The sequence below is a fragment of the Populus trichocarpa genome, chromosome 15 (assembly GCF_000002775.5).
Source record: "Populus trichocarpa isolate Nisqually-1 chromosome 15, P.trichocarpa_v4.1, whole genome shotgun sequence".
Classification (NCBI taxonomy): Eukaryota; Viridiplantae; Streptophyta; class Magnoliopsida; order Malpighiales; family Salicaceae; genus Populus; species Populus trichocarpa.
Genome location: NC_037299.2, coordinates 1484052 through 1506346, shown reverse-complemented (window position 1 = coordinate 1506346; position 22295 = coordinate 1484052). Strand labels below are relative to the sequence as shown.

The following is a 22295-nucleotide window of genomic DNA, read 5'->3' as shown; positions in this document are numbered from 1 at the left end:
GGCTTTCAAACAAGGTGCGTTTTCTTCAAACTACTGTACTTTTGGGCCCCTCCCTTCAAACTTGAATGGTAAAATAGGCTTTCAAACAAGGTGCGTTTTCTTCAAACTACTGTACTTTTGGGCCCCTCCCTTCAAACTTGAATGGTAAATTATGTTATTATCATAATATTAGTGGATGTTATTTTTTTTAGTAACATCCACTAATTTTCTATTGTACTTTTGGGCCCCTCCCTTCAAACTTTAATTTTCCCATGTCACATCTTTGTAATATCGAAAACGTGAGCACATTTTTATCCAGGACTGATTTGTTTTTTATTCCACATTAATAACCCCAAGAATGACGAACCAACATGATAACCTCCTATACACTTGATCCCATGTAGAATAAATAATAGAGCTAATTGTCAAGATTTTGTGCTATCCCGACATTATACTTCCTGCAAAGGTTCATAAATATTTCTTACCAGGGATAATAAGATTAAGTTGGTAAAGATTGTAATAAAAAAATCATTTCAAAAGAGAGAGATTGTAATATATCTCACCTAAATCCTTTTATTTTTATTTTTTTAAAGTGGAGTCCAAGATATAAATAATAGAATGACTTTAGTTACTCATCCACTAAGGATTATACAATTTATTTGGATATGCCCAAAAAATTTTATTTTTTTAATTGTCAAAAGAAAGGATTGCTGCGGCTGCCTTATATATATATGGATGGAAACATCTAGAATTTGGAATATTTGTTGGGCTTGTTTTGCTGCGGTGACGGCTTAATTTGCTCTCTTTCTTTCTTTCTTGGGGAAATGGTCTTGATTTCCCACTTGATCACTAGTTGTTTCGGATGAAGGGAACAACTGGGGGTTGCGATTTCTTTGCTTGTTCAGCTGGCATTCAACGTTAAGAATCGGCACCAGTACTCATAAAATATTGTTTTGTTCTCTGCGTGTGTTCTTATATTATTTTTCTGTAGAGTGAGAGTGATGATCATCTTGTTCAGCTGATTTTTTCCCCTTTTTTTATTTTTGAAGTTTCTTAATGTATGAAGTCAAGTTTATGAATAAGAAAATACAATAATCAGATCTAAGAACTTTGCAAGTAACAAAGTTTCTGTACCCAAAAAATTAAATTAAAGCAGCAGTTGAGAAGGTATGTATAGAACTCGCGATCAGCCATAAGCCCTTTACCACAGGAAAAACCCAAATCAAGAATTGATACAGGACAGGATATTTAAAAGGAGAGAAAGAGAAGGGACGACGGGAACATACATACCTTAGGGTTGCAAATATAATTAGTAAATAAAGACGAAAGGATATTGCATAAAATCTTTTTATTTGACGGGTGTGAATATTTCTATTCTAGGAGTGTTCAAAGGAAGTGGGTAAAAGCGTGAGTTCTTTTATCTTGCCACATTAATTTATTTTCTTTGCCTAATATGATTCTCTATGGCTTTTTTTACATTAAAAAAAGAGTTTTGTTTGTAAGTGCATAAAGTCATTCCCAAAGATAAACAAGCCTCCTATACTCAATATTATATCAGCATCCATTCGTTAAACTTTTTCAAATAAGTTTTAGTACTATCCCTCTCCTTCATGAGCAATGACGAAGAGTTTGTTTGGAATTGTGATAACGATGATAATTTAAAGTGTTTTTTTTTAGAAATATATCAAAATAAATTATTTTTTTATTTTAAAAAAATTATTTTTGACATTAGCACATCAAAACAATCTGAAAACATAAAAAAATTATTTTAAGCAAAAAAAATAAAATTAAAATTAAAATTTAAGGGAACACGGTTTGAATCACATTCTTAAACACACTTGAATAGTTTAGTTAAAAATTTTCATTTTAAAAGGTACTCGTATTGAAATGAGCAATCGGTTTGTTGAATAAAAAACAAATTGAGCATGGAATGAGATTTCAAATTGTGATATCAAGCTGTTGAAGACTCACAAAATATGACCGGAAGAATCTTGCACATTATATATATAGTAAAAAATCATCATCCTTTAACATTGTTGTGCATTCTTTTATAATTTACTATGGATTAGAGCAGTGTATTTTTAAAAAAATTCACTTTAATCCTTGAACTTTTATTTTATGTGATTTGGCCATTTGAAACCCAAATTAGCCCTTAATTACATATTGTTTTAGGGGGGGATTGAATTGAAAGCTAAGGGACTGAAATGAAAATATCTAGTAACATGAGGGGCGGCTTAAAAGTTTTGTTGAAACATTCATTTTAATCTCTTATATTTTTTAGGTATAAGGTGATCAATCCCTTGAATTTCAAGACAATACATTTTGGTAACCAGATTCTAGCTTAGAGAGAGAAAGTGATCGTTGGGGAAGATTCTGGCCGCCAAAACGGTTAATTTTTATGTCAAAAGGTTTCATATGATGAGGGGGCTTATGTTTAGGTTTTTTTACCTTAAAAACACCTAAAACAACATATCCGAGCTCGGGAAGAATTTTTATTCCGGGTGAATTTCGGGTTTTTTGGCGGTTTTTTAGCTTTTTGGTGGCCATGAATTGGTTTAACAAAGTCTTTAAAGTGTTTTCTAGATGTTTTGGATCACAATGGGTTGAAAATAAAATTTCAGGGTAAAAAACGATGGACCCTATTTTTTCAGCCACCATAGTGGTCGGATTTTGGATTGGGTCAGGCAAAGCATCATTATTTTTTTTTGCAAGATCATGTCGTCTACCCTATTGCTATAGGCCCGAGCACGAGCCGTTACATCATTGGGCTAGGCATTGGACCTGGCTTACTAGGCTCACGCCCTGACCTGATTCTTTATTTTGTCTTTCAGTTTTTTAAAATATAATGCATTATTTGTGTATATTTTCTCAAATAAATTTTTGGTTTATGCTTTAATTAAATTGTTATTATTTTTAAATGATATTAAGCGTGTTTAGTTTTTAGAGATGAGGATATGATTCATCTGTGGTTTTTTCTTGATTTTATATAGATTAAATGTTTTTTTTAATATTGATTTTTTATAAGATTTTTCATACGTGCAATCTTGCATTTTTTCTAATTATTGTTCAATAAATTTTATATGTTATGTGCAACCTTGTATTGTTTTTTTATATATAATTATTGTTCAATAAATTTTATGTTGGTGTAAGTTTCTATTACAAATTTTATGTGTTTTTTATTATAAATTTATTTTGATAGAGGAATTTATTAAACATGACTAGGTAAATTACTCGTGTTGCGATGTAAGATATTTTAATCTTTAATTTTTGCTTGGTTTTCTTAATTTTATTTTTATTTGTTGTTGATGAATTTTTATTTTTTTCATTACTTTACACAATAGTTATGGGTTGTTTAATTAGATGCGTTCATAAGTTTTTCAATTTATAAGAGTTTATATATATATGCAGAATCTGGTGGAGAAAACTATTTGACCAATGCTTACTCAAGAAAATTTAAAGGCTTTAGTTGCTCTTAGGTTGTTTTCTCTTGGAGCAAAAATTTACCTTCTAAGACAAGTGTTTGAAGTATGTATCATACTCATTTTATACACTGGGTTCAGACATATAGATGAATACATAAAATGTTTTTGCAAATACTTAATTAAGTTATTCAGATCCTTACAGTAACAAGAAGTTGATAAGTATTTGTTACTATTTACTTGCTATCAGTTTTTGGAATTTCACTTCTCACTCAAAAGTTGGGCTTTCATACTTTTTTTTGTTCATTATGTCACTTTTTATTTTGAGTTTCTCAAATAATGTCTATATTAAATTGATGTCTCTTTACATTTTACAATTTTATTCTTACATGAAATTTAAGACAGTTTAAGCAAGTTTTTTACATGTTATTTATTTGTTGCTTCAAAGCTAAATCATATACATTTTAATGCTACCAGCTTTTAATTGCATAGTTATCAGACCTGACCCGGTTCAATAGGTCAACCCGGACCCAGGTGACTCGGGGTCTCGATCGGGTCTGTTTCATTCAAAAACCAGGCCTACCATTGGCTTGGAGAAAACCGTTCTACTCGCTGGGTCAACTCGAAACTCGAATGACCTGGCAAAACCCGATAGAGACCTAGTTTTTTTTTTCAAATGTGTTTTTTTCCTAGTTAGAGACCCCTCTTTTTTCATCCTTTTCAATTGGTTACTAACTCATATCAAAGTTCACTATATAAATACTAGAAGAATGTTTTATTTTTTTAATATGAGATTTGAAACTCATTATTATATATACTTTATGTTTACAAGAAAAAAAAATTGTATTTTTTCAATGTGAAATAAAAAATCTTTTGAAATAATCTTTTAGCATATATCCACATGGATTGTTTTTTAGTTTTTTCATATGAAATATTAAAACCTCAAATATTTTTTTAATTTTTTCGGGTTGACCTGGGTCAACCCGTGTGACCCGGCCTCTTGGTCAGGTCAACTCTCAGGCCGGGTTTGATAACTATGCTTGAAAAGCATTTTTTTTCTTTCAATGATCTTACAATTAAAAGCAACGTACGTTTCAGCCCTGTTTGTTTTTGCGTTTCAAAAGCGTTTTTGAAAAAAATTGAAATTTTATTATTATTATTTTTTCTTTCAAATTAATATGTTTTTAGTATTTTCAAATCATTTTAATTTGCTGATATTAATAATAATTTTTAAAAATTAAAAAATATTATTTTAATATATTTCTAATAAAAAATATTTTAAAAAATAATTACCAACTCCCGTGGCTGCTGCATCGCGCAGGCAACTTATCAAGTTGTATTGTTATCAACTCCAGATCGGTTCTAATATTTTGCACATTTTGTCTAGGATTACTGTAACCATCTAAAGATAAAACAGGACAAAATTGACCATACATGAGTCCAACCACATTCAGCTGTTTGGGTCAGGCCCAAACAGCTGGAAAAATCCTTTAATTAGTTTTAAAAAAAAACATACGTGTGATTTCAAAAACCTAGATTTCATTCTATTTATTTTCATTCAACGTCAACAAATCTCAAGACTTTTACCAATTTTATGGCTCCATCAACATCCTCTACAAAGTTTAGCTTTTTTCTTGTATTTACATAATTTAAGGACAATCACTCAATGATTACTTTCTTATTTTCAAGAGCATGTTTAATTTTACATTTCAAAAGTATTTTTTAAAAAAATTAATTTAATTATTTTTGCTTCAAATTATTTTTTTTTGTATTTTTAGATCATTTTTTAATATTAAAAATAAATTTTAAAAAGAGCTATCACTTGCCACCATCCCAGATTCTCAATATCCAAGTATATTGTCAAACAAGCTTTTGGGTCGTGGAGTGTGTTTGGTATTGTGGTAGCTGTTGTGGTTGTAGTTCGAAAAAAGTTGTTTTATAAAAAGTATTTTTAGTTGAGTTTGGTTTGAAAAAATTGGTGTTTGGTTAAAACTGTGGTTAAAATTGAGGTTAAGAAAAAAATAGTTTAATGTGTTTGGTTAAGAATGCTTTTGAAATTGAGGTTATAAAATAATTTTTAAAAATATATATTAATATTGATGATTTTAAATTTAAATATTGTAGAATTAATTACTCCTATTACATCATGAAATAAAAAATACTTTATATAAAATATTTTTTATTATTTCATTAAACTATTTATAATTCTATTACGTACAAAATTCATCCGATAAGAACTACAATTTTCATAATTTTTTAAGCGCGGATAAAATATTATCTGGTATAAAATTGATATTACAGTGCGAGTGAATTTAATTCACTCTATACTAGTTTTTCAGGAAAAAAAATATTGTTCACATCACAGTACGAGTGAATTTAATTCACTTTAAACTAGCATGTTTTTTTAAAAAAAATGTTAAACACTACAAAAAAAAGGTGAACAATGCAAGAGAATTGCATTGTTCACGTGAACAGTGCAATTCACTTGTAAACAGTGCAAGTGAATTGCACTGTTCATTGGTGAACAGTGTGATTCTCTTGCACTGTTCATGTTAATTGCACTGTTCAGTGAACAATGCAATTAGCATGCACAATGACGAAAAGCATGAATTCATTGCTTTTTATTACCTGCGTTTTAAACGTAAAAAACATGTGGGATCCATGAACAATAACTCATTTTTTTTCATTACCAAACAATTACAAACTACGTTTTAATTAAAATACAGCCGCAATCACGTAGCCAAACGTCATCGTAATCATAAAAGAAAGAAACTAATTCTTAAGTTCTGTTTATCTTAGTCTTCAAAATTAGTGGCTACTTTTTTTATTGATGACAATATTGTGGAGATTTTTACGCTCAAGCAATTTAGAATTGTTGTGGGTTTTTTCATTTAGCAGTTTAAAATTTTAACCGTAGGAGAGAAAAGAAAGAGAGAGAATGTGAAGACATGGGACATTTTAATTATCTATTTATTCAGATGATAATTTAAGTCGGGTTTCTTTTCAAATATGTATTTTAAAAGCTAAACAAATCATACTTGAGTGATTTAATAAATCAATTTATAATTCGGTTAAGGAGGTGAAACTTAATTTGCTAAATTAACTAAAAGAATTTTAATTACTTTTTTAAAATAATATTATTTGAGTATTTTTTTCAATTTAAACAATATTAATTTAGAATAGATAGGAGTTGATTAGCTAACCATGAATTCAAGAGAGAGTTTCAAATATAAATAAATAAAATAAAATCAATCTATTAAGAGAAATATAAATATTTTATTGCAACCATAAAATACAAGTTTGAAGAATCTACAGCAAACTGTCAAGTCCCAACTGTCTATGCAGCCATGCTGCTATAAAAAACAAAAGATCATGACAGACAATTAAAGAAGCACAACTTCATAAGTTGCATCCTTGAAAGGAACACACGCACACAACTGTCTGTGCATTTCAGGCTTCTTCCACCGGCCTGCTGGAAGCATCACCAACTTTCATATCGCAATTCATGGAGCAATCACGGCCCTTGAGGAACACATAAATTATGAAAGCAAGAAGCAGAAAGAGGAGGCCCCCAGCAACTCCTCCTTTAACAGCCAAGGATTGGCCTCCGGTGGCGAAGTCTTGGGCAGGCGGGTATAGGTTGTAGTCGTCCATAACTCAACTAATTAAAAAAAAGAACGATTAAAAGACAATTAATAATGCTCAAAGAGAGATTACAAATAGATAGGATTCATAACATTATATCATTACCTAATTCAGGCAAAAATGCAGGAGTTTAGCAGAAGCAAAGAGTTGGAGGGATTGTGGATATTGTATGGTAGGGAAAGTTGGCAAATTGAGGGGTTATAAATACCCATTGCTTGACTGTATATCACGCACTATTAAATCTTAAAAAGCACAAGTGCCTAACTTTTCGATCGGAATAACGTTTTCATTTTTATATATTTTTAAGTAAAGAACAACAGTGTGTTTGTGGGGCTCCTCGAGAAATACTTCCCAGATTCTGTACGACACAAACAGAAACACTTAAAAATTAAGCCAGTCCACACGAAAGCAGAGAGAGAGACTAAACAAATAATTGCTTCGGCTCCCTCACATATGGACAGAAACATCTATATTTTGGAATAGTCTTCGGCATGATTAGCTGTAGTGGCAGTTTTGCTCTCTTTCTTTCTCTTTCTGTACGGCTCCCTTGCGTGTGAATGGTAACCTTTAGATTTCCCACTTGACTGGTTTGAGCGATTTTGTTTCCGACGAGTGGAAAATTTGGAGATTTTTGCTTGAGGTTGTTGGGCGCGATAAGAGTTCTTCTGCCTTTTGACTCAGTTTGGCTGATTTTTCCCCTCGTTTTCGTTCTCTTCTTTGCTGGTTCAGTGACTTTCAACGTTAAGAATCGGTGTTTATCAGTGCTCTTCGCCATTGTTTTTCTTCTCTGTATGTGTTTTTTTTTTTATTTTTCTGGGGAGTGATGTCGATGATTATCTGGTTAGAGAATTTTAATTATTTTTTAATTGGATTTGTGAGGATTTGTCGGCTCTTTGATTTTGGTTGGTGTTGCTGGCTGGCTATTTGTCTCGCTGTTTATTGTCTGGTCTTCCTAGTGCTTACTAATAATTTATTCTTTGGCCCCTTTTTTCTAGAAGATTTCGATTTAGTCCTTGCAGACTAAATATTTTTACCATGTTTTTTTTTCTCCTTCGGAAAGATATCCTTTCAATGAATTTCACTTACTTATGAATTGAGATTTTCATCCAGTTTATTTTCTCAAAACATTTCTACACGGATATTCCTGAAAAACAATTATTCATTCTTGTCCCTATAAAGACAAATTATTTACCTTTCATCCGGTCAACTTAGTCAAAATTCAATTTTTTAAAAGAAAAATTATATCATTCTAACTTTTTTTTAAATATCGAAACTATATGTTTTATATTTACTCAAATCAACCTTTATTAACTAAGTGATTCATTCAAGACTTAGTCTGGTGATGTGCGGACCAGGTGTTATAACTTTGAGCGTGTTTGTCTACGTTGTTGCATCTGTGTTTTGCTTAAAACGCAGATGCAATAACGTTTGGTTAAAAAAAAACTGTAAGTTCCTATTCATGGATCCCACCAAGTTATGCGTTTGAAACGCATGGAAATCGAAAGCAGGTCCTACCTGCTTCTCGCGGCTGCACCATGCAGCATCCCTCCAACAGTGCAAGTGAATTTTAATTCACTCGCACTGTTCACTTAAACAGTTTTTTTTTTTTGAAAAACCAGTGCATATAATTGATTTCACTCGTATTATTCACGTGAATGTGTTAATAATTTTTATTTTTAAATAAAAAAATTAGTTTAAGTTGAATTAAATTTATTCGTACTGTCATCTCAATTTTATTCATGATAATATTTTATCTAATTTTATTGCACGCTCTAAAAATCATCGAAACTGTAGTTCTTGTTGGATGAATTTTGTATGTAATAAAATTGTAGATAGTTTAATGAAACAATAAATTTTTTTTATATAAAGTATAATTTATTTCACGATGTAATATCAATAGTTAAATCTATAATATTTAAATTAAAAACCATTAATGTGTGTGTGTGTGTGTGTGTATATATATTTTAAATTATTTTATAACCTCAATTTGAAAAGTATTTTTTTAACCAAACACATTAAAACTATTTTTTCTTCAACCTCAATTTCAACCACAGTTTTAACCAAACACCTATTTTTTCAAACCAACCTCAACTAAAAGTACTTTTTATAAAACAATTTTTTTTCAAATTACAATCACAACCGCTACCGTAATACCAAACACACTTTTTGTCACCAAGTGTTGGTGCATATAAGGCTACCTGTCGCCTAGCAAGTAAAAAACATACCCTCACCCTCACGTTCTTGGTCCATCATGTTTGATTTATCTGTCAAACTACTGTACACGTGTTTATTATGGGATATTTAAGAGTATGGTGATGATGATTTTTTGAATTGTTTTTTATTTATAAATATATTAAAATAATAATTTTTTATTTAAAAAAAAAGAATTTTTAACATATAAAATTTTTTTTTAAATAATTTTAAATAAAAAAAAATTAAAATTCAAAGAAACATCTATTTTAATGCAGTTTGTTTTGCGTTTTAAAAGCGTTTTTGAAAAAATTAGAAATTTTTATTTTATTTTAAATTAATTTTTTATATATTTTTTCATATTATTTGAATATGATGATGTCAAAAATAATTTTTTTAAAATAAATAAATATTATTTTAATATATTTTTAAATAAAAAATATATATATTTTTTTTACTAAAATTTAATATGGTTTGTATGTTTTGGATCGTTTTGATGTGCTGATGTCAAAAATGATTTTTAAAAAATGAAAAAACATCATTGGCATGCATTTTGACATGAAAAATTATTTGAAAAGCACCCGCAATCACACTGCCAAACACGCTCTTAATGCCTTTACATGCATTACAAGCATGGGGATCGTAGACTCGGTCCACACATTCATCAACTTCATTTTACTTCTTCATCTTTACAAAGCATTTTGTTACATATATCAAATGACATGAGACTAATTGTACTTAACTTTAACACACACACTCTCTCTCTCTAAATATATATTTTTATTTTATTATATATAATATTTTTGAATTAATTTATACATGAATAGCAAATATGCTACTTAACTGATAATAATTAAATGGTAAAGAATACCGACTTGTATTTATTGACTTACATAATTAACTAGGGATTTCAAGTTGATCAATTTTTTTCTATGATTTAGCTCTTAGAAACAATTATCTATCACGCGAGTATATTCATGATATAGAAAAATATACTTGAATAGAGAATAATTTTTTTTTTGGAGTAATATAATGAGTGAAATGATAGTTATTACATGTTTGGGAGTGTGGTTACGATTATTTTGTGCTTTTTAATCATAAATGTATCAAAATAATTTTTTTTATTTTTTTTAAATTATTTTTTATATTAGTACATTAAAATAATCTGAAAACATAAAGAAATTTAATTTAAAATAAAAAAATAAAAATAAAAATTAATTTTTTAAAAACACTTTTAAAATATAAAAACAAACAAAACAGCTTGGTTATATGATCAGATTTGTTTTTCGCAAGAAACTAACCCACATTAATCCGTCCATATCTGTCTCAAGCTAACACAGTCCACAGTCCAGCAAAGCTAATGATAAACTATGACACGAAAATATCAGTGCTTGATTTGAATAAAGAAAAAAATCACATTAACCTAAGCTAAAAAGAAAGATTTTTACTATAGCAGCTTGTAAGTGAAAGTACTATTTACCGAAATAGTATTTTAACGGTTTGCATCCTAAAAAATTTAACATTAGCTCGTTAATTATTACTAAATTAATCAATAACAAATATATTTTTTATTATCTTAATTGTATAATAAAATGATTAAAATATTTTTAAAATTTAAAACTAGAGTTAAGAAGTATTTTTTGTATTTTGACAATGATTTTATAATAATTATTATTTCAGATGATGAACAATTTAGTATTTACTCAAACATAAAAAATTAAAAAAAAACATATAAGAAAACGATCAAATTGTCCTTAGAAGCTAAAATTATCTTCAATGCGTTTTTTCATATTTTTACAAAGGCTTTTTCATTACTATAATGTCAGCAAGAGGACAATTTCATATTTTATAAAACATAAAACAAAAGGTTATGACACATGTGACACACTCTCCAGCACGTGGAAGGCGCCCCTAGTCTTCAGGCTATGCGTGTAATGTTTTCTGACATCTAAAAATATCATTTCATGGTGTTTTTAAAATGACCGCCATGTTCTTTTCTTAGTAGTGTGACGCGTGTTAGTGATGGTAGTCCACTTTGTCGTCAATAGATCTTTTTCCCCCACTTTTTTCTTTCATATTTTTCAAAAATTATAATTTAGCTCTTTTTGTTGTTGATATTTTAATTTTAGTTCTTATTAATTTTAATTTTATTTTTTGTTCCTAGCCCCTTTCCCCCCTTCTTTTCCATCACATTCCCCGTCCTTTTGTTTAATTAATTTTTATTTTCAATCTTACTCTTCAATAAAAAATAAAATTTATTTTTATTTCAAATGTAATCATTATTTTTTTAATTGATATTTATTTTTGTTTTGAATCAATTTGTGGTTTTTTTCAAATAGGATGCTTATAGTTTAATACCTCAGGTCACAAGTTTAGAAAGTTAACACAGGTTGAATTTTTTTTTTACTTATGTTGTTTTCAACTTAGTGGTTTTTTACATTTTCTTTTCTATTAGGTTATTCCAATCTTATAACCTAGATCATGGGTTAACCCGAGTTGATATGCCCTTTATTCTTCAAGTTACAAGTTTATCATGCTAACTTGTATTGACCTAATTTTTTCCCCCTTGTTTTACCCTATTTCATTTTTTCATATTTAATGGGTTAACAATTGAGCTACCTTGTTTGTTCTTTTTATATAAAAAAATTTCTCACAAGTTATTGTTGTCATGCTTTTTTTTAATATAATCTATTTGATATTATTTTTCATTTTTTTATTACTGAATAAAATAAAATCAATTTATTTATCTTTTATCTCTAACATGAATCGGAATTTTTTTTTTTTCCTTTTTAAAATGCTTGGGCGCTACTTCAATATTATTTTTAACATAAAATAGAACTTGTGGCATAGCATGGATAAGCGGCTAGTTTATATATCCACTCACTTAACCATTAACTATAAAAATTGAAGTGCTGTCGTGGTGAATGAACAGGAAAATTTGAGAGATTTAAAGCAATAAATTATATATATAATATTATTTTAACATTTAAGAAATTAAAAATATATTATTTTAACTTATCGAGCTAATTTGTCTTGCCTCATGACACAAATTTTAGACCATATCATGTTCCAGCTGGGTTTAAATTATGCTTCAAAGCCCACGTACACTTTACTTGTAGGCCAAGACATGATATTTTTTTAAAAAATTAATAATTCGTAGATATATCAATTCTTTAAAAAGGTAGAGAGTCAATGATATAACTTTTGGAAATGAATGTGAAATTTGTTTTTTTATTTTTAAATTTTTTTAATATTCTGGTATAAGAAATTATTTTTAAAAAATTAAAAAATATTTATTTTAATATATTTTTTTATAAAAATATTTAAAAAAATAACAACTACTACATTTTCAAACATCCTCTTAATAATTAATATTAAATAATTTTTTTAATTATCTTGGAAATATTTCATAAAATATTAAATTAGAAAATGAGAGGGATTTTTATATGATCCTTAAAATAAACTTTAACTATTTCAATTCCAATTTTAACGAAATTCGTAGTTCAGTGGTAAAATTAATATTGTTAATTCATCTGTAAATGATGAAATTGTAATTTAAACAAATTCTTCGCACGGACATTTTTACCCTACATCAAAATTTATCGTGACTCTCTTACCCTTCTATTCCAATCATATTACTCTTCCAGTGCCTAGTACTCTCATCTAAAGAGCTTAATACCGACCCGTCGGCAGAAATAGAAAAACCATCCGCAAAAGTTTGTGCATCGATTTTTCTCTCTGCGAAACCCTAAATAAAAATAATCGCAAAATCAATAATTACGCTCTGTGAGTTTTCTGAGGTATTTCACTACTAATATTCTTCAATTTGTTGTTGTTGTTGTTGTAGTTGCTGTTTCGTAATTGCAACAAACTACGCACAATCTTTTAATGAAAAAAATATATAATCGCGGAATCTCTTTCTTTATTATTGGTTAAATTCCAATTATGTTAATGTGATTTTGTGTGTTAACTATTTGTTTTATGAGTTAAAGTTGATTTCTTTTTTTATGGGTTTTTTTCAATTCTGTTTATTCTTCAAGTTTTCACTTAGAAAGGCACTGCCTGTTGTTACAATTTCGTCGAAGTTTTATTTCTTGACATCCTTCCCTAGTGGAAGATAAAAACTATGTTAATTTCATCTTGGGCATAAATCCCTGTTTTGTTATGTACTTTTAAAAAAAAAATGAAAATTGATGTTTTTTATGGAGAAATTTATGTTCTGATATGGGGTTTTGTATTGCATTGTTGGAGGGAATACAGATTATTGAAGTGTAGTGTCAGTTGGGGGAATAATGTCATCTGTATCGAGTCAGTCGCAATTCCGTCTTACCCAACCGCCATCTAAGGTGTTGCATTTGAGAAACTTGCCATGGGAGTGCACTGAAGAGGAATTGGTTGAGCTTGGGAAGCCGTTTGGTAATGTTGTTAATACCAAGTGTAATGTTGGACCGAATAGAAATCAAGCTTTCATTGAATTTGTGAGTGTAATTGGTTTTCGTTTCTTGTTGGTTCTTGAGAATTTTTTTGTTATTCTTAATATTGTTTGGTGGTGTTCTTTTAGGCGGATCTGAATCAAGCTATTGCGATGATATCGTATTATGCATCATCCTCGGAGCCTGCTCAAGTTCGAGGGAAGACAGTTTACTTGCAGTATTCTAATAGGCAAGAAATAGTGAACAACAAAACGACAGCTGATGCTGGTGGAAATGTGTTGTTGATTACCATTGAAGGGGCAGATGCACGCCTGGTCAGCATTGATGTCTTGCACCTGGTAAGAAAATTGTAGTTAGAAGAGGTAAAAACGTATTCTCCTGAGGATGTTGTCGATTCTGTTCTTAGGTTGTAGTTTGTCATGCTTTGGATAGCTTTTGTTTGACATGAATTGAATGGATCAGCAGGCCCATGTCAAGGGAATATCTTCGATGGCAGCTTAGTGCTTTGGGAGAAAGAGCGCATGTGTGTTTGTCTCCTTTCTCCTTTCCTTAACACTGCCTCTTTCCTCCCTACTCTTCCTCCTCAACTTCCTATTGCTACCATAGAAATAGTTTAGGATGCTTCATTTCTTTTCTCCTCTGCTACCCTCTACCCTTAATTTCTGCATGATCTGTGCTAGTTTAGAGGTTTTTTCTTGTTCATGATGCATATTATTCTGTTGTTTTGTGTATACACAGGGTAAGTCTATATGATGTATTCATGTTTTTTAAAAATCTTCCTTGAAAAATTAGGATTTTGCGTCCAATTTTACACCAGCTTCATGATGTTGATTAGTTATTTTAGATCCTAATTTTTTATTTATGTTGAATGGTTGGATAAAACCATGACTTCATTTTCTTGGACAAAGATACATAGGATGTTAAGTTTTTGTTTATGGTGGAGGATAGAAACAACTTTTAATGTCCTTGGATAAAGATTCATAGATTAGATGCAAGCAGTTTTTTGTTGGTGTTCAGAGTAATGTCATGCTGGTATTTATGGAAATGGTATTAATTTGATCCCTTGAATTGCATATTAGTTCTATAATCTGAAGTCGAGAAAGTAATTCATTCTGTGAAACCTTGGCATAAAGTGAAGTGGCCAACAACCATGCAAGCCAGCCTTTCTGATGTGTAGCATTTATGGTTTTCTACATATGTTTGATCTTTTACTGTTCGTGTTATATACTATTGGTTATGGTTGGGCTTTTTTGGGAGGGATATTTCTGAGCTCACAGTAGCACCACCTATAGGATTTCCTAGCTTCGTCTTGGGAGTTTAAAAATTCTTCAGAGATCTTTAGTCTATGGCATCTATATTTTGAATAATCCCAGTTTTCCACTTAATTGTATTTTTAATTATGATTTAAATGTTATGTAAAGTATATGTAGATGACAAAACTGCTGGTTTTACCTGTTTGTACAGTAGTAATTTTTTTTATTATTATTATTGCTGTTGTTGTTGTTATTATTGCTTTACAGATTTTGGATCTTAGTAGCCTTCTTAGCTCAAAGATTGTTTTTGTGCCAGTCTAGTTCTTAAAAGAAAATTTTCATTGATGCAGGTATTTTCTGCCTTTGGGTTTGTTCATAAGATTACTACCTTTGAGAAGATGGATAGATTCCAGGTCTATATGTTAAAACTTATCCACAAATTATCTTGGCTTTGTTTTGGCTTCCACACAAGTTCATTTTGTGTGTGGTCTTTGTAGGCTTTGGTGCAATTCTCCGATGTGGAAACTGCCTCTTCTGCGAAAAATGCCCTGGATGGAAGAAACATCCCTAGGTGACAGTTGTTTAATTGTTTGACATGTTATTTAGTCTAACTGTTATGGGTGTAGATGAATTAAAAATAAACACTAATTCGCTATACTTTTGACAGACTGTCACCTTTGTGACAACCTATTTAACCTTGTTCAACACAGCTTTAAAAAACCACAGAATTATTTGCCTGAAAACAATGTTTCCACTCAAAAAGATGTCAACTCGGGCCATAAGTGAACGAACATGAAATGCTTCATAAATACACCTGTCCTTTTGATGTGCTTTATAATTGCACAGTATTTGTATTAGTTTTAACTGTCTGTGTTTGATGATCTAGTGACTTCTCTTGTCCTATGTTTCAGTTATCTGCTTCCTGAACATCTTGGGCCCTGTACTCTTAGGATCGCATATTCTGGTCATACAGATTTGAGTGTAAAATTTCAGAGCCATCGGAGTAGGTACTCCCTAGCCCTTTCTTTTTGGTATCTTGACAATTGCAGGTATTCTATGTGCAATGTATTTTTGCTTTGGAAATCATGTCTTGTTGGTTGTTACCATGCTGTTTGTGGTGAAGCCAAAGTAGAATTTCCAACCGTAAAACAATTTAAAACCCAAATAATGTGGACCAAATATGATATAAAAACAAAATGAAAGAAAATAATTAAGGGCTAAATTGAAAAACAAAATAAATTAAAAAAGGATAAAAAAGTATTAAAAGAATGATGATCAAAATTAGATTAAAAAAACTAAATGAAATAAAATATTGAGGGATAAAAATATATATAAATCAAGAAAATGATAAGAAAATAGCAATAAAAAGAATGAGAATCAAAATTAGATTAAAAAATAAATACAATAAAATGGTAAGGGATGAGATTGAAAAAAATAATAATCAAAAAAAGTATAAATACAAAAAAAAAAAAAGCAATCAAAAGTAGAAGGACCAAGCTAGATACAAAAATCTATTTATGTTGTTTGTAGCTTGAACTCCTTGTTGTCATCCTGTTTTCTTGATTTTCTGTATTTGAACTTTTGTTGATTCAGGGACTACACTAATCCAAACCTTCCTGTTGCACAATCAGCTATAGATGCAAATGGAATGGTAAGATGCTGTAAACACACTTCACACTTCAAGAAGTGGCAGGTTGCTAATTCCATATAATGACAAGCCTTATGAATTTTTCTCTTTAAAAGTACCTGTGATTATGCATTTGGCGTATTCACAAGGGTTATAGTGGCTCCATTTCCTTATTTTGCCCCAGCCTCCCATTTGCATACAGTTGTTTTTTTCATTTATGGGTTAATCATATATTGTGCTGCTCTCTTGACATTTCTTAACATAACCCTCTACCATATTTTTTTAATTAAATTCATCCTCGTACTCTAGAAAACTAAGAATTTAGTCTATATCTACCCCTATCAGTAATAGTGTTACTTTTCTGTTAGTTTGAGAAAGGGAAGCACCTAAAATAAAATATACAACCATGATTAATTTTTTTTATGTATTTAATAAGGATGGAGAACAAATTAAGAATGCTATAAAAAGATCTGATAAAAGAAATGACTGCATGAAAAAAAAAGAGACTCCAATTCCCTCATCGTTGTTGTCACTCTTCCTCGAATTGTTGTTACCACCTTAATTCGCTCACATCGCTGATGCAGTCTTGCTGTGTAATTGGCATCTATGGTTAGGTCGACTTCTCTTTGATTGGGCAACTTTTCTTCTTCACTAGCTTGTCAAAAGAGAGAAGTGAGGATCAAGGCAAACTGGGGAGAGCAAGATTTGTGGCTCATAAAGGCCAGTAGGAGGTATTGGATGCCCTGTTTTGTTTGCAGCCTGTAAAATCAAAATTCTATGGCGTCATATCAGTGCCTGGATTGGGTACTTGTGGTGAAAATGATTTTTGTGTTCAAAGTTTTCTTGGCCAAGTCTCTTTGACCTGGGTATCTTTTCCTTCTGACAAACCTGCCTCCAATCGCCATTACATAACCCTCTCTCAATTTTCTTTATTTCTAGTTTGATTTTTCTCTTGTTTTGTTTTTTGGTAAATACTGATGAGGACAACATTTGGGTTTGAGCTTGCAACAACAATATTCTCCACACTACGTAGGACTTCCTACATGGCTTCTTTTTTGCCATGAATAATGTGCCAAAATGCTAACCTGAGATCTTTTTTGGATCTTTGAATTAGAGGAGACAGAATGGGTACGTGTATCTTTTATAGTAGAAATTTTTGGTGAATAGTTTCTTGGTGGAGATATGGTAGTTGAACTGTGTTTTTGTGGTGTTTTATAGTAGCCAAAATGCTAACCTAGATTCTGTGGGAACTACTGGTAGGGATGGCTGTGGTGTGTACGACAGCAGGCGGTTTATTTTGGGCTGCGATGGTGGTTATTTAGGTTGGGCTGAGGTGGTACACCGGTAGTTGAGGATCTTCATGTATTTCTATTTACTGAATACATGTTTTAGTTTCTGTCTTATCAACTTTCTAAATTTATCTGATTTAATTTCTTTTATTTGGGTATGTTTTCTTTTCTAAATGTATAACTTCTTGTTTCTTTATTTTCCTCTACTAAATATGTATATATTTTTTTGTTATTGCTTATCTTTTGATGCCTTAAAACTAACGGAAAGGTAACACTGTTAATAACCAGGGTCGACTGAGGGACTACATTTCTAACATCCCTCGGGTGGCGTTTGGTTATTGTCTCGAGACAGAAAAGATGGAGACAAAAACTTTTTTGGTTGAAGAGGCAGAGACAAAATAAATCTGTCTTTGTGATAATTTTAGAGTGAATTCCTGTATTTTCAAAACAAGAAGTATAAGGAGACATGTCTTATCTACCCCCACTGTCTCCGTCTCTTATGTTTCGATACAGTAACCAAACGCTACCTTGAGTACAAGGATGAAGCTGATAAAAAAAATGTACGGATCACTTCAAGAAAATGTCAATGAGTCCAAGGATGAAATATACAATTATAAACATCATATGGCCCTATTTTCATCGTAAGATGCTTGTGTGCAAGTTTTTCTCTATGCACAGAAGCATATAGTGACAATTTAACCATGCCATGGTTTTCAGATATAAATATGTTTTTTCAATTCCATGTACTTCTGTTAGCACATGCAGGCATTGTTATCAAAGTTGAAAACTTCAGTTTGATTTTTTTTTTCACTGCAGTTCAGCATGGGCCTTGATGGGAAAAAACTAGAACCTGAGAGCAATGTTCTTCTTGCATCAATCGAGAACATGCAGTATGCTGTCACATTGGATGTTTTACACATGGTATAAACACTCCTTATAACAGTTGTGGAAATTCCTAGTTCACCAAGCCTTCCTCAGTGCTGATATGTTTTTCCTTCAATGCTGTGCTAGGTCTTTTCTTCTTTTGGTCCTGTCCAGAAGATTGCCATGTTTGATAAAAACAGTGGACTTCAGGCTTTAATTCAATACCCTGGTATTGTTCAAATATCTAAATACTTTTGTTAACAGATAGAGTAATTATCAAGACGTCAAAAGTGTAATTATCAGGATGTCCCAAATCTTATTGCTCTTGAAACACTTGTTTATACATGCCTGGGATTTAACAGTTGCATTTCAGAATTTGTTCAGGGAATGTTTCCAACAGCTAACTTTGAGAGTATTTGAGGTTGTGGCTGTGTAGTCATAAAGTAGGTTTGAAGTCACAAACTGCAATTTTTAAGGTGGTTTGATCACCTATCCGTAACATGGCATAAGTTTGTACCACTATTTTTGAAAACCCAATTTCAAAACATTTTTTTTTTTGCAAGGACATAGTAAATAGTAGAGGTAAGACTTGATGAGTTTCCATGGACGAAACTCAGGTGTTTGCCATAATTTTTTCCCATTAGATGTTTTTACTAAATATGGATGAAGATTATAGGGAAGAATTGGCATTGGACTATCCCTTTGCTTTTTTGCTGGAGTTGGGGGAAACTGTCTTAGTATTTTTCTTCCTTTTCTTCTTGATTTTTTTCCAGATTTTGGAATCCAGTATGAGTAATAAGTTAATAATCTTAAATGCTGCCTTAACGAAGTTGACTTGCAGATTTATTGTTACTCTACATGTAATTCTGAAGATATGAAATTGCTGTTCCCATGTTGCCATGGGTTGCAGATGTCCAGACAGCTGTTGTTGCCAAGGAAGCATTGGAAGGACACTGCATCTATGATGGAGGATTTTGCAAGCTTCACCTTTCATACTCACGCCATAATGATCTTAGTATTAAGGTAACCAGCCATGCCTTGGGAATATAATATAATTTTTGTGCTCGCAATAAAGGGAGCACATTCTTATAAACTCACAGTGCCCTTCTGTCTAATTGTTTTAATCCTTTTGAAAAAACTGGGAGAAAATCTGATTCTAGACATACACGGAGATGTTTCTTTAAGTCTTTAGTTTAAACAGCACAGGCTGTATTATTCAAAACTTGGTACATTGATTACAGGTCAATAATGATAGGAGCAGAGACTACACGATTCCCAACAATGTAATGGTGAACCCCCAGCCTTCAATTCTAGGGCAGCAGCCAGTTGCAACACATGGTCCTCCTTCTCATCTATACACTGGAGCTCAGTTTGCTCCAACTACAGAGCATTCAATGATTCCTCAGCCTTCTTCTGGATGGGCCACTGGCTTTCCACCAGTACCCAATTCCATGCCTGGCCAGATGAATAATAATCCTTACTTGCCACCTGGAACTATGCCACCTCAAATGGGCCATGGAATGATGCAGATGCCTAGCCATGGTGGCCCACCACATACTCATGCAATGCCCCCTTACAGACCTTATCATATGCAATAGCAAGTACTCTATTCAGTTCTATTAATCTATTTCACATACCAGAGTTTGCAGAGGTGGAGCAAGCTATTCTGAGGAGAATACCACTGTTGAAAACCAGTTACTTACCGGAGATCTCAAGGTTTTAAAGCTGAAGTGCCTATAACATTTCTTCTCCTTCAGCTATTTTGCAGGTGAGATCGATGTAAACAGCAAGCTCTGGCACCTTTGTTTGGTTCTAGGATTGTTGTTAACTGCGGTTGTTGTTTGATTCCATTGTGAAATATTATGACTGCCACAATTTGTTTATTACTGGAAAGTTAATGGGCGTAAGTTGATAGAAATATTTTACTATCTGTGCCCGCGAATGAGGCTGTATCGTTTGATTTTCTTCACCGGAAGCTTTCTAGCCAGCATGCATGAGTGCTATTCATTTTGAATTATTTGTTCAAGCAAAACTTCTATGGTGACATTAGGAGCTGAAGATTTTTGCCAGGACATTACCAGCCATTCAATAGGATCTTGAAGAGGAGTGGCTGTGGATTGTGATCTTGCTTTTATTTACACGTTTTTTTCTCTTTCGCATTCCTTGATTAGCAGTTTGCTAAATACAATTTGGTATAAAACCTGCCCATTATTGATCCATTTCGATCTGGTTTGGTGGCCCAATAAGTTATGAACCTTATTTCTGGCTTGTGTAACAGGGCATCTTGCCTTGGCTACCTGACTAATAATTCTCATTCCGAACCTGGGTGGTTCATTTTTCTGAAAAAGGGAAGGACAATACTTTGGAACATGCGAGCCAATTTAATTTTACACATCATAGGCATCACATTCTATTTTTATGGGTGGAAAGGGAAGGATTCTTTGTTTGGAATCTGGACAGGAAATGGGAAGGAAATGAATATAATTATTACCATTTTAGCTGGAAGAGAGAATGAAGTGTCAAGTAACTGGTTAAATGAAAGTTGATGTCATATATAAACCAGCTCCATTATTCTCCATTTAACCTCAATTTGGGAATGAGACTTCCACTCCTATGAAAAAACAAAAAGGCCTTCCAGCACAAGGTTAACATCTAACTCTTCTTCCTTCTCTATTTACTTCTTTCCAAAATAAAATTGTTACAAAACCAAAGAAAAGAGTCTTCAATTAAAAAAAATTATAAAAACCATGTCATTCATATGTTGTTTGGTTTTTCGTAAAGTTTTACAGACTTTTTATGTCAGGTACAATTAATTCAATATTTTAGATCATAGTTTTAAACTAGGTGGCCTGCGCTATTCGTCGGGCCAAATCAACTTTTTTTAACATAAAAAAAATATTAAGATGATGCTTGAGCTTTAAAAAAATCAAGAAAAATGTGAGATTCATGTAATTGAGTCAATTGAATTTGATAAACTTAGTTAATCTAATAATATAATTATATATATATAAAAAAAGACATCGACAATAAATAAAGCAAAAAAAAAAAATTAACAATAATTTAATGAAAAAAAAATGTTTGCTAATGCCATGAAAATCTATCTTTTCAATATTCTTAACAGGTTTCTATAATCTTATTTGTTAACAAAACAAAAATTAAATGAGAACGGAATGACTATATGAAAAGCAAAATGAGAAAAAAATATAAATCTCAATTCTTAGTAAATAAAATGTCGAACGATAAAATTAAAAAAAAAACGAATCTAGTCTACCCAAGCTAGCAAGCCAAATCTGCAATCTAGTCGTGAGATTGAAATAACTTCATAGAAAGCAAATAAAAAAATCATGAAGATTAATTCTCAAATTAATCAAGCGTTGAAGGCATGAAATAGAAAAAAAAATAATTTTTTTAAAAAAGCAACGTAAAATAAGACATTAAGCAACCCTAAAAAAACCTTCTAAATCCTTGATTCGGGACATAAGATTGGGATAAATCCATACAAGAAATAATAAAAAAAAATAATGAATACAAATCCCCAACCAACATAATGTTGAAAGATGAAATTAAATTTTTTTTTTAAAAAAAAGATCGAATCC

General features: G+C 31.1%; 1 protein-coding gene and 1 long non-coding RNA gene across 5 annotated transcripts; one reads left to right on the top strand and one right to left on the bottom strand.

The window, feature by feature from the left end:
- Positions 1–6619: 6619 nt before the first annotated feature.
- LOC7453844 (uncharacterized) lies at positions 6620–7964 on the bottom strand. The gene is made up of 2 exons (XR_002978197.2): positions 7149–7964; positions 6620–7059 (listed from the first exon to the last, which is right to left on the bottom strand). It is a non-coding gene; the product is annotated as an uncharacterized LOC7453844 (long non-coding RNA).
- Positions 7965–12869: 4905 nt separating this feature from the next.
- Positions 12870–20668, top strand: LOC7453843 (polypyrimidine tract-binding protein homolog 2). 4 transcript variants are annotated; one of them, XM_002321991.4, is made up of 11 exons: positions 12870–13033; positions 13494–13711; positions 13795–14004; positions 15270–15332; positions 15417–15490; positions 15831–15926; positions 16513–16570; positions 18652–18756; positions 18847–18928; positions 19610–19722; positions 19941–20668. In XM_002321991.4, exons 2-11 carry the CDS (start codon positions 13526–13528, stop codon positions 20295–20297), a joined length of 1344 nt encoding a protein of 447 aa, XP_002322027.1. In that variant the 5' UTR covers positions 12870–13033; positions 13494–13525; the 3' UTR covers positions 20298–20668. The 4 variants fall into 4 exon arrangements, with proteins under 4 accessions (XP_002322027.1, XP_024442481.1, XP_024442484.1 ...); XM_024586713.2 differs by having other exon boundaries at positions 12891–13033; positions 13485–13711; XM_024586716.2 differs by lacking the exons at positions 12870–13033; positions 13494–13711 and adding an exon at positions 14132–14189 and having other exon boundaries at positions 13797–14004.
- The last annotated feature ends 1627 nt before the right edge of the window (positions 20669–22295 follow it).

Bases quoted from the DNA above. Each gene is read 5' to 3' on its own strand.
- LOC7453843 (XM_002321991.4), top strand. From the start codon at position 13,526: ATGTCATCTGTATCGAGTCAGTCGCAATTCCGTCTTACCCAACCGCCA. The intron at 15,927-16,512 runs GTACTCCCTAGC...TTGTTGATTCAG, and splicing joins TTTCAGAGCCATCGGAGTAG to GGACTACACTAATCCAAACC. The intron at 19,723-19,940 runs GTAACCAGCCAT...CATTGATTACAG, and splicing joins ATAATGATCTTAGTATTAAG to GTCAATAATGATAGGAGCAG.